This window comes from Lepidochelys olivacea (assembly GCF_965140295.1).
Source record: "Lepidochelys olivacea isolate rLepOli2 genome assembly, chromosome: 1".
NCBI classification, from domain to species: Eukaryota; Metazoa; Chordata; order Testudines; family Cheloniidae; genus Lepidochelys; species Lepidochelys olivacea.
The window spans coordinates 152711664-152724844 of record NC_140411.1 but is presented as its reverse complement, the minus strand read 5'-3'; the positions used below and the strand labels follow the sequence as shown (position 1 = coordinate 152724844).

Here is a 13181-nt window from a genome sequence, read left to right as displayed (position 1 = left end):
GTAGAAGTAAACAAGTGTATAATCAATATACGCGAGGCACTATACTGCTAACTCTGTAATATAGGAAAATTAGAAATAAAAGTCATTCTTCCTGAAGTTTGTCTTCATTAATTCAGCAGAAGTGTTTACATATATGCTGGAGAGTAAACAGACAACACCTCCCTGAAAGCTTGTTTTACTACCTGGACTCAAGATTAATTAGGTTAAGGGAGTTTTTCTGGCAGCCATGCAAGACTCACGCAGTGCTGAAATGTCCTCGTTTTTTTCTTTGTCACAGGGCAAGCTTATTCTGCAAAATGAAACAGATGGCACTGAACACATCTTTGGCCTTAAGGGAATAGGGAGGAAACCTCTTGCACTGGATCATATCGTGATAGACTGTCAAGTGAGACAAATTACTCAGAAGGTCCTAATGGTGCCCAATTATACCAAGAACAAGTTGACATACAAGGTAAAGTTGTGGAATGTTAGGATACATGTATCTTTGTCAAAGAGGATGCAAATGATGGTGTGAAAATAACATAGTAAGAATATTGTCATAGTTCCTACTTATTAACTTTCATTTGGCAGTAAGAAATTGCTTCTATATCTAATAGGATTTAGCTTGTTATTACTATAGTTGACGTTTCCATAGGAAGGAATTCTTTTTAGTTTAGTGCATGATTTATTATACATTTCATGAAGAAAGATTTAATTATTTCTTACTATTAAATAATTTAATACTTTTGTTTTTCACTCTTTTCACTCAGTATATTTTACAAGTGGATTGAGATAGGCCTGTTTCTGTATGTAAAATTAATTATTGCAATTTTTGTAAATCTTGCTAACATGAGTATCTTGTAAAGGAGTTCTGTGTCTGGAGCTTAGAAATCTCAGTATTCCAAACATGTGAATACTCAAAGAAAGTTAGGTTTTAGCCAAAATGACATTTTAACCCTGGCTTTAATTAGGTGTATATGTATTATTTAATATAAATTTTCTATTAATATACAAATATTGTATTTGTTAAAAGAAAGCTATTTAGGTTGCATCATCAAGTGCTTGTAAGTAAGGAAATGCCAGATTTACAGTTGCCTGTTCTCCCCATATAATGTGTCTAGAATGGTAAATTGTCTGTACTCTATTAGAGGCAAGTCCTGTACCCTTTGTGGATACGTAGGACTCCCAGGTAGCAGAACCAGTGGCTTCCTGCATGCCAATAGGCAGGAGATGGCTGAGGATTGGGGCAGGACCAGAGGACCACCTCTTTCCTTTCCAGTCACAGAGAAGGTTTTCTAATACTATTCAGGGAAGATTTGGACTTAGTGAATAAAAACCACCAAGAGATCTTTTGTGGCTTTTAAAGCTGAGCAGAAAGGGTTGTGGAACTGGGGATGGAGGGAGCAGAGATGTGGGGAGGGTATTGTAGCGCAGCACCTGTGCAACACTCGCCATGTGGAATGTTGAGGCAGGAAAATGGACTCTCAGAATGAATAGGATACTTCACCTGGGAGCTTCTATTACAGTTTTTTGGAAATCTAGCCTGTGCTTCACTAGTGCTGGCCTCAGGCAACTGCTCGTATACAGTTGAGTGAGACCCCAAATAGTCCCCTGCCTCATTAACCCTTTCCCTCTGCCTTGATGTACATATCATCATGGGCTGTGTTGTCATTGCTGTTGTGGTCAACAGTTGCTGAAGCACTGAGATTCTGTCTGCCCTATGTGCATATGTGCAAGAGGGAGAAAAAGCTCCTTGAACTCTCTTCCACTGTTGTGGTGTAAGGTAGCTGGAATTGGACCATAAGTATACGGTAGTGTTACCATTGTGTAGGTGGATCTTGCTATACTGCATACATGAAAGAGGATTTCATTTCTGTACAGACAGAATCTGTTTCCCACTCTAGATTGTACATTTATACTGTCATAATCAACAAAGATAATACCTGGACCAATGGATGAGCAAGTTTATTTCATTCTACAGTGCAGGAGAAATACTTCAGCACTAGTTATTTACTCTTCCACTTCTGCTTTGACATCCACTGTTGGTGGGATTTCTTCAGGTTGAAACCATTAAACACAATGGAGCAGAACAAACCAAAGCTTGTAATGCAGGTGAAAATGTTTTACCATTGCTGGGGTAGAATTATGTTAATAGCATTATGGGATCATGCTCCAAAAATTATACATCCCTGGAAGAAGTGTCCTGTATCATTTTGGGTAGCTACTCTACATCAGCATGACACTACTTCTAAGTAGTAGGGTACATTTATTTTTCTTAAGTCCATGTTTTATCGGTGTATTTTTTAATTATTAAAGGAATATTTGCATTTATTAAATATAATATACATTAAAATGGGATTTGCCTTATACTCAGGTTTCATTTGACTCACTGTTCAAGACACAATACAATGTAAGAAATAAAATCTTTGGGCTTTAGGAGCTTCCACATTTTTCTTTTCAGCCTCTTCACACAAAGGTCTTACCTACACACAAGCTTTTGTAACAGATATAGCATTTTCCTACAATATTCTTGAAAAAACTTACTAAATTAAATTTAAATATTTTGGGGGTCCATTGTATAATTGTGGACAGATATTGTATGTAACTTCTTTAGGGCGGAGATGTGATGTAAGTACTATATTGAACAATTCGTTAGTCAAGAATGAACTTTTGGGACAACACATATGAAGTGGAATCCTGGGTAATATCTAAGGGGAGGTGAATGCAAATCCCCCACCTACGATCATGCAACACCCCAGTCCTTTAAAGCTGCTTCCTGAGGAGTGGGCCTTTGTCTGTTGCATCACCTGTTACATGAAACCATGATCAAAGGCAAAGCTGTATAAAAGAAAGAATGAACTATTCAATGTTGTTCTGAATCTGGGACAGCTATGAATTTATAGCCTGGGGAAAAACCCATTGTGGGTTTTGAAGGGCTGACACCTACTAGAGCCCGAGGTTGGAGCTGGGGTGATCTTTGGTAGGTTTTAGCATGCACATAGGTTCTTCTATTGTTTTTAATATATTTTCTCTGCAATTCATTCACCTTAAGAATAAATGTGCTTCTTTATAAAGGGCTGTGTGGTAAATTGTAACTGCTGGCAATTACAGCTGTTCATAACCTTTGGAAAGAAAGCTAACCACAGATGTTGGCCTATTTAGGCAGTCTGCCTTATTGGGGATATCACAGTGTAGAACTGTGCAGTCTGGAAAAATGACAGTCCAGAGGGAGAGAGACATGGGTCTCTGCCCAAAAGAGGTGATGGCTGAGAAGCCAGGAACCTAGAGTGAGTGCTCTTGGGGGACCACATACAGAAGAACCTCAGAGTTACAAACACCAGAGTTACGGACTGACCAGTTAACCACACACCTCATTTGGAACTGGAAGTATACAATGAGGCAGCAGCCGAGCCAAAAAAAAAAAAAAAAGGCAAATACAGTACTTCTTAAATGTCAACTACTAAAAAATAAACGGAAAGCAGCATTTTTCTTTTGCATAGTAAAGTTTCAAAGCTGTATTAAGCCAATGTTCAGTTCTTCTTTGAGAGGTGTCCCGATGGGTGCTCTGCTCCAGGTGGGTGCTCCAGCCCAGGTGTAGGTGTGCACCTGTGCCTCCGCTCAGAGAGTCCTACAGCAATGCCCGCAGGCCATTGTCTGTTGAAGTGTCATGTGCGCAACCTGGACTCTTCAGTTCCTTTTCATTGGTCCCCGGCCTGAGATGGAGCTCTGCAGTCCCATTCAGACCTAGTTTTCAGTCAGATTAATAAATAGTTATTTAGTGTTAGCCAGTTTATACCATTAGTATTTTAGTACTAAGTTTCATTTCTTTCTTTATTTAAAAAAATATTCTTTCAACTTGTAGTTAGATACTAACCCCTGTTATGCCGGGCTCACCGGGTTTCAAATGATGCACCTCATGTAGAGAGGCAATGCCAGTGTCAGACGGACACTCACAATGTGTCCACTGTCTGGGTGAATCCCATGTTCCCCAGAAGTGTGCCCATTGCAGCAAACTTAAAGCTAGGGCACGAAGAGACAGGGACTTGAGGCTGAAACTCAAACTCATGGAGAAGTCCCTGAGACCAGTCTTTGACTCAGGACAGCAGCCCCCTGGGTCACCGGCTTCTTTGCCACCTAGGTCCCCAAAATCAACGGGACCACGGATTTAAAATCTCCTGCTAACAGTCCTAACTCGTCAACTGTTTGAACTCTTGGCATCTTGCTCCTTGTTACACCTGCCCATGAAAGTATCCTTTCTGGGTGCCATCACATCCATGAGATGTGCGGTAGATGGGGCACTTATGGCTGACTCCCCCTTATGCTATCTTTCTTAAGGAGAAAGTTACATTACGCACCCATCCCAAATTCTTGCCCAAGGTGCACTCGTCCTTCCACATTAACGAACCACTGCATCTCCCCACTTTCTTCCCCAAGCCACATGTTTCAAGGCGACCAGGCACACGCTGAACATTAGAACGGCTTTGGCTTTTTATCTGGACAGAACGAAATCATTTTGGGCTACTCCTAAATTCTTTGTATCCATAGCATAATGGTCCAAGAGACCACCCATATCCACACAGAGGCTCTCTAAATGGATATATGACTGTATTTGACTATGCTACCAGCTAAAGGGCATTCAGCCTCCAACAACCATCAGGGCACATTCCACGAGGTCCATCTTGACTTCCATGGCATTTCTAAACAATATCCAATTAGACGTTTGCAAGGCTGCCACCTGGGCATCCGAACATACTTTTGCCAAACATTACGCTATCATGCAAGGTCCTAAAACCAGATACTCAGCTTGGCTGAGCGGTACTTTCTGCTGCTTTATTTCCTACTCCAAACCCCAACCATCCTTTACAGTCACCTGGAGTGGAGCACCCACAGGGACACCTCTCAAAGAAGAAGAGAAGGTTACTCACCTTGTGCAGTAACTGAGGTTCTTCGAGATGAATGTCCCTGTGGGTGCTCCACTACCCACCCTCCTCCCCTCCACTTCGGAGCTAGATACAGGCTCTGAGGTAAAGAAGGAACTGAGGAGTCCGAGTCACTCACGCGACACTTCAACAGGCAACGGTGCATGAGGCAGGCATCACGCGTGCGTGAGCCATACGAGCACTGATGTAGGATTCTCTAAGCAGAGGCACAGTGGTGCATCTAGATCTGGAGAGGGCATCAATGGAGGACACTCATCTTGAAGAGCCTCAGCTACTGCACAAGGTGAGTAACCTTCTCTTGTAAACTTTTGAAAGAACAACCATAAAGTTTTGTTCAGAGTTACGAACAACCGCCATTCCCGAAGTATTTGTAACAGTGAGGTTCTACTGTAGAAGGAATACTGGTGCAGTTGCTCTGAACTGGGACACCTCTTGGCCCAATTTCCTCTGTCTCTGTGTTTGGAGAAGCAGCCTGCCCTGGTCTGTAGCATGTTATCTGTGACTCTGTGTATCTCCTCTTGGGCAGCTGCTGACAGCCCATTCAGCCCTCATCCACATCCCACCCCTTCTTACATAGACCAGCATCTTTAAGACTGTAATATCCCCTTTATTCCTAGGCCCAGGATGGGGAAGGGTAAACTTTGCAAGTCTAGTTGGAGCCAGGCCAGAGGTATTACCCAGTTAATGGCTTCCCCATTTTCCCCAAAGAACCTTGATATTCTCTGATAGTACTTTATCTTTGCCATGGTTTCATTTCCTGTTGGTTTCCACCTTTGATTTAACTCTGTGTAGCTAGGCAAGATAATATCACATAGGGAAACTGAGGTGCACATGATATTTGTAAAAAAATATATAGTTAATTCTCCAAAATTATGAAGTGCAAGTTAGGTGTGAGATTCTTAATACTGAAATGTACCAGTAATTGGGAAGCCATAATAATTTACAGCTATGTTCATAAAGGTTTTACTGCCCAATTAGCACTTAGAAATTAGATAATTTTATCTTGTGGAGTGTAAATCAGCATCAGTGTTCCATTTTTCATAATTAGATATATTAAATCATTAATTTAATAAAAATGTAATTTAATTAAAAAGTTAATTACATTGTTCATATGTTCCGCAGCTTCTGAATAATCACTGTGTATCTCTGAGTTGTGCAGCCCAAACATAGGTGATAGAATAAGGGTTAAAGAGAATGAGATCAATAAAAGTTCCTTTTTCCCCCCTAAGTCAAGCAAACAAATCCTCTTCCTTCTGAAACTTGAATGACAGAGTGCTTTTCCTTCACTTGACAGGTGAGAATATTATTCATATCTGGATTAGGAATACATGTTTTAGTCTACATCTATGATATAAATGCCTATGTACGCACCATTCCAAATCAAGGCTGTGATTTTCAAAGCCACCTAACTGAATTAGGTGCCCAGATCCTATTGAAATTCATTGAGAGTTGCGTGCCTGACTCACTCAAGCACCTTTGAAAATCCCACCTTAAGTAAAGGTGTGTATTTTAACTGCATACTCTGACAGGGTCAGGCCAGATGGCTACAAAAGAGTGGTTGAAGGTAGATATATTAGTTCCAGGTTAAGAAGGTCCCTTTTGCCTGGGTAAAATAACAGGGACTATTCCAGAACACTCAGGAACTTCCTAGAACTAATTAAGGCAAGCAGGCTAATTAGGACATCTGTAGCCAATTGGGAAGCTGCTAGAATTAATTAAGGCTAATCAGGACACCTGGTTTAAAAAGGCTCTCACTCCAGTTAGTGAGAGTGTGCAAGGAGCTGGGAGCAAGAGGCGCAAGAACCTGAGAGTGAGAAGGCGTACTACTGGAAGACTGAGAAGTGCAAGCATTATCAGACATCAGGAGGAAGGTCCTGTGGTGAGAATAAAGAAGGTGTTGGGAGGAGGCCATGGGGAAGTAGCCCAGGGAATTGTAGGTGTCACACAGCTGGAGTGGAGCACCCACTGTCTCCTGTTACAGGAGCCACTGTAGACAGCTGCAATCCACAGGGCCCTGGGCTGGAACCCAGAGTAGAGGGCGGGCCCGGGTTCCCTCCATCCCCCCAACTCACTACTTGATACCGGAGGAGTTGATCTGGACTGTTGGTTCCACCAAAGGGAAAGGTCTCTGGCCTGTTCCCCGATCCACTAGGTGGATCAGCAGAGACTGCAGGGATTGTTCTTCTTCCTTTTCCCCATTCTGGCCAGTTGTGAGGCTAACTGAGTGAACGGTAGATTTGAGCCACGAAAGTGGCCAAACTGAGGGCTGCCGTGAATCTCTGAGGCAAGCAAATCCACCAATAAGTGCAGGACCCACCAAGGCAGAGGAGGAACTTTGTCACAATACCTACCTACAAAGCTTTCAATGACAAAGGAGACAATGCAAAAACTCTTATTTAAAGTTATTTTAAGCTTGAATACAGTGTGTGAAGTATTTTCCACTGCCAAAAGTACTGCTGTATCTTAGGCAGGGCTTTGTCTTATGCAGCCCATTAGATCAAAATTATGCAGCAGGGAGTCCAGAAGTATGTGATGACCCCCTGCCCCCCTCGCTTCCACACAAACTTCTATCTGCCACTCTAATCAGTATAGTGGTCTTTCCATCGTTTATTTACTTTGATATTCAGTTTGCTTGATCCTGCTCCATATTTTATACTTTCAGCATGATGTGGATTTTTGTATTGGTGAGTAACTACATTGTAGAAGTTGCCAGGACAATGATTTTGGCATCTGGGTAGGAGTCATTTGGGGCTTTAGGCATTCAAGAAGGCCTGGTATTTAGTATCTTGAAGGAGATTAAGGCTTTTGGTTCTGAGCTCCTATTTAACCTTTTGCTAACTTGGGCAGGGGCAGAAGTCACTTCAGATTTGGAGAAGGGAAGTTTGAATTCCTCATTCCCTACCCACTAGCTCTTCACAGCACATCAAGGACCTTCACAATTCTGTTCTTTTGTATTTATCCAAACTATTCTCTTTTATCCCTTCTACTCTGTCAGGGTTGACAATCTACTACTACTACTTCTTGCTTGCCCCTCCTACAGAGCTCTTTTTATGTTTTTCATAGATTCATAGATATTTAGGTCAGAAGGGACCATTATGATCATCTAGTCTGACCTCCTGCACAACACAGGCCACAGAATTTCACCCACCACTCCTGCAAAAAACCTCTCTTAGAATATCAGGGTTCAAAGGGACCTCAGGAGGTCATCTAGTCCAACCCCCTGCTCAACGCAGGACCGATCCCCAATTAAATCATCCCAGTCAGGGCTTTGTCAAGCCTGACCTTAAAAACTTCTAAGGAAGGAGATTCCACCACCTCCCTAGGTAACGCATTCCAGTGTTTCACCACCCTCCTAGTGAAAAAGTTTTTCCTAATATCTAACCTAAATCTCCACCACTGCAACTTGAGACGATTACTCCTTGTTCTGTCATCTGCTACCACTGAGAACAGTCTAGAGCCATCCTCTTTGGAACCCCCTTTCAGGTAGTTGAAAGCAGCTATCAAATCCCCCCTCATTCTTCTCTTCCACAGACTAAACAATCCCAGTTCCCTCAGCCTCTCCTCGTAAGTCATGTGTTCCAGTCCCCTAATCATTTTTGTTGCCCTCCGCTGGACACCTATGTCTGAGCTATTGAAGTCCTCAAATCGTGGTTTAAAGACTTCAAGGAGAAGAGAATCCTCCAGCAAGTGACCATGCTACAGAGGAAGGCGAAAAACCTCCAGGGCCTCTTACAATCTGCCCTGGAGGGAAATTCCTTCCCGACCCCAAATATGGCGATCAGCTAAACCCTGAGCATATGGGCAAGATTCACCAGCCAGATACTACACAAAATTCTTTCCTGGGTAACTCAGATCCCACCCCATCTAATATCCCATCACAGGCCATTGGGCTTATTTACCATGAATATTTAATTACCAAAACCATGTTATTCCATCATACCATCTCCTCCATAAACTTAATCTTAAAGCCAGATAGATCTTTTGCCCCCACTGCTTCCCTTGGAAGGCTATTCCAAAACTTCACTCCTCTGATGGTTAGAAACCTTCGTCTAATTTCAAGTCTAAACTTCCTGGTGGCCAGTTTATATCCATTTGTTCTTGTGTCCACATTGGTACTGAGCTTAAATAATTCCTGTCCCTCTCCGGTATTTATCCCTCTGATATATTTATAGAGAGCAATCATATCTCCCCTCAACCTTCTTTTAGTTAGGCTAAACAAGCCAAGCTCCTTGAGTCTCCTTTTATAAGACAGGTTTTCCATTCCTCGAATCATCCTAGTAGCCCTTCTCTGTACCTGTTCCAGTATGAATTCATCCTTCTTAAACATGGGAAACCAGAACTGCACACAGTATTCCAGGTGAGGTCTCACCAGTGCCTTATATAACGGTACTAAAACCTCCTTATCCCTACTGGAAATACCTCTCCTGATGCATCCCAAGACCGCATTAGCTTTTTTCACGGCCCTATCACATTGGCGGCTCATAGTCCTCCTATGATCAACCAATACTCCAAGGTCCTTCTCCTCCTCCGTTACTTCTAATTGATGCATCCGCAGCTTATAACTAAAATTCTTGTTATTAATCCCTAAATGCATGACCTTACACTTCTCACTATTAAATTTCATCCTATTACTATTACTCCAGTTTACAAGGTCATCCAGATCCTCCTGTAGGATATCCCTGTCCTTCTCTAAATTGGCAATACCTCCCAGCTTTGTATCATCTGCAAACTTTATTAGCACACTCCCACTTTTTGTGCCAAGGTCAGTAATAAAAAGATTAAATAAAATTGGTCCCAAAACTGATCCTTGAGGAACTCCACTGATAACCTCCCTCCAGCCTGACAGTTCACCTTTCAGTAGGACCCGTTGTAGTCTCCCCTTTAACCAATTCCTTATCCACCTTTCAATTTTCCTATTGATCCCCATCTTCTTCATTACCCCTTATGAATAGAATGCCCTCCCTTAACTGATTTGCAAAGTTAATACCTTTATCCTGTTCATGGCCCCTGGTGCTACTGTATTATATATATTTAATAAATCTGCACAGAGCCCAGACCATAGGGTTTAACATCCAATTAACATATTTATATTGACTTTGAAGGACACTAAGCACTAGATTGTAGCTTTAAAAGTCCACAGTGAAGAGGGCTGTAGGGAGCCAGGGTGGTTTCCCTCCGAACCAGAGAGTAAAGAGCCACTCTCTCAGCCTGAATGGGTGGGGCCAGACCAAGCTTACTCCAACCCCCGGAAGGGGAGGGGTGGAACTGGAAGTACAAAGGGCGGGGCCCTTACCCCAGTGTGGGCAGCACCAGGGAGGGTGACAGACACAGGCTGCTGGCTGTTCCCTCCAGACCCTGCTGCCAAGCCGGGGAGCCCTTGGGCCAGGAGAAACCTGACCTGGAGGAAGGACTGGGGCTACCAGGACTGCCAGCTGCTGAGTATCTGGAGGAACTGGAGGAGCCAGGCAGTAACCTGGGCCAGCATGAGCCTGACACGGGGTGGGATCTGGAGCTGCCAGCAGCGGAATACCCTGACGAGCTGGAGGGACCAGAGGGACCCGCTCGAGAGACCGGGTAGGAAGTAGCCCAGGGGCAGAACTGCACAGTGCAGTGGGTCTATTTGGTCAGCGTGTTGTGGATGGCTCCCCGCTGACCCAGTGGCGGGAGCCACTCCTCCCGTCACTGTCAGGGCCCTGGGCTGGAACGCAATGGAGTTGGGTGGGCCTGCATTACCCTACCCCAGCCAACACACCTCGGGTAGCAGAATCCCAACAATGCTACAGATTCTTGCCTGTGCTCTCCCTGCCTGAGGGGCGCGCCACTGACTCTGGCCAGTACACCTCCCTCCGCTAATTCCCTAGTGACAGAAAGGTGTGACCAAGGCCTGCCAGTGAGGCAGTAGCTCCCCACCGCCCCCCAGCGGCTCAGTGGAGCAACTGAAAACGGTAACAAGTGGTGGAGAATGCGGGCACTGATCCCTATCCCTGCAGGAAGGGATTAGAGCGAGGAGGCCTCTGAAGCTCCCCTAATTGAAATATGGAGACGGAGAGGCTTATCAAGTTCCTGGCCGAGAGCCAGCAACAGCAGCAGCAGCAACTCGTACAGTAGCTGGGTGCCCACCAGCAGCAGTTGCTTCAAACCTTGGGGGTCCAGCACCACGAACGACAAACCCAATGCTTCCAGCAACTTGCAACCCTGTGGCCGGCCCTAGGCGGGGCTCAACCGGAGGGGGCAGCCACCCCGACCCCATCTGGCCAAGATGGGTCCTGAGGATGACCCGGAGGCCTATTTGGTGACCTTTGAGCAGGTTGCCTCAGTGGCTGGTTGGGCACCTGACCAATGGGCGACCCTCCTCGCCCTCTATCTGACGGGGCCTGCTCAGAAGTCTTACCGGGGACTCCCAGATGATGAGGCCCGTGTTTATGCTAGAGTAAAAACAGCTATCTCGGATGCCTTTGACATCATCCCAGAGACATTTCGGCAACAGTTTCAGGGAAAGGTCTACCCACCAGGCACCCAACCCCAGGCCGTGGCCCAGGAATTAAAGGACGCAGGTGGCCAGTGGCTACAACCCGAACGTCGAACAGTGGCTGAGGTGACTGAACAGGTTACCCTCGAACAATTCATGCACATCCTCCCGACCCAGGGGAGGGCGTGGGTGTTGCGGTACCGGCCACAAACTCCGAGTGCGGCCGTCATGCTTATGGAGGACTTTCTGGAGGCAGAGGCCCCAATAGGACCAGGAGCCGCCCCCCCAAACTCTGGACCCAGCACACAGAAGGTTGAAAGGGGGCCCACCTCCAAAGCTGACGCACCACCCGGTACCCAACGACCAGATGGCGGCAGGACTGATTTGCCCCGATGCCCAGAGTCCACACCGGGCACTGCCTCCAGATGCCTACTCCGACCACCGGGCCCCAGCCAACCCCGCAGTCCCACCAGTGCACCCATGCAGCCGGGGCGCGCAGAGATAGGACCTTGCTTTTGGTGTGGCGAGTACAGTCATCTGCAATGGGACTGTACTGTAATGGACTGCGACTTTGGCCTGGTGTACACCGGGGAGCGACGGGCCCATCCGCCCTCTGCAGCCAAATTGACAGCCCCCATGGAAGTCGCAGGGACCCACATTATTGGTCTAGTTGATTCGGGCTGTGGGCAGACCTTTGTCCACCAGGCTCTCCTCCTGGACACTGGGCGGGCCATTGGGGATATACAGATTCAGTGCATACATGGAGATGTGAAATCGTACCCCACGGTTCAGGTCCCTATCACGGTGAATGGAGCAACTCCGTTAATGAACGTAGCAGTGGCGTCATCCTTGCCTACCCGGTTATTCTGGGCTGCAACTGGCCAGACTTGGTTGAGGTGCTTTGATCCCTACCCACCAAAGAGGCATTCGAGGGCGATCCACCTGAGACAGAGTCAGGCCCCGACGCGAGGTCTGACCCCGGAGTTGCCCCAGTTCCCACACAGCTGCCCCCCTCTTGACCTTGTGGACTTTAGCCGAGATCAGGGGAAGGACCCTATGCTCTGGTTTGCCTATGAGCAGTTGGTCCGGCTGGATGCTGAGGTCGTGGAGGCCCAGCACACCACCCAATGGCCTAGGTTTGAATTCAATCATGAGCGGCTCTACCACTTTGATCGAGACCCCCAGACCCAAGAGGTCCGGACCCAACTCGTGGTTCCCCGCATTCGTCGTCGGGCTGTCCTGAAGCTTGCACATGACATCCTGGCTGCAGGCCATTTAGGGCAGGAAAAAACTGCAGCTAGGGTCCAGGACAGGTTCTTCTGCCCTGGTGTCCACCAGGAGGTGAAGGATTACTGTGTGTCATGCCCAGACTGCCAACACGTAGCACCGGTGGGGGTACGGAAGGTGCCCCTGGTCCCTTCACCAGTCGTAGGTGTACCATTTGTGCGGGTAGCGATGGACCTGGTGGGGCCTTTTCCAAAAAGTAAGGCGGGCCATCAATACATCCTTGTCCTGATGGACTACACCACCCACTTCCCCGAGGCCGTCCCCTTAAGAAGTATCACCGCCCGCACTATTGCTACGGAACTCATGAAGACCTTCGCCAGGGTGGGCCTCCCATGGGGGATACTCACTGATCAAGGGACCAACTTCACCTCTAAGCTGTTCTGTCAGGTATGTGCTTTGTTAGGGATTAAGAAACTGCAGACCTCGGTCTACCATCCCCAAACTGATGGGTTGGTCAAACGTTTTAACTGGACCCTGAAGGGAATGTTGCAAAGTTTCCCCACCCA

The 13181-nt window shown here is 46.1% G+C and overlaps 1 protein-coding gene across 1 annotated transcript in view; it reads left to right on the top strand.

Moving 5' to 3' along the window:
* Positions 1-13181, top strand: part of CFAP47 (cilia and flagella associated protein 47) — a 649074-nt gene that overhangs the window by 339517 nt on the left and 296376 nt on the right. The window contains exon 48 of the mRNA XM_084621504.1: positions 278-451. Coding sequence (XP_084477630.1) covers positions 278-451 — 174 coding nt within the window. The remainder of the gene's footprint in view (positions 1-277; positions 452-13181) is intronic.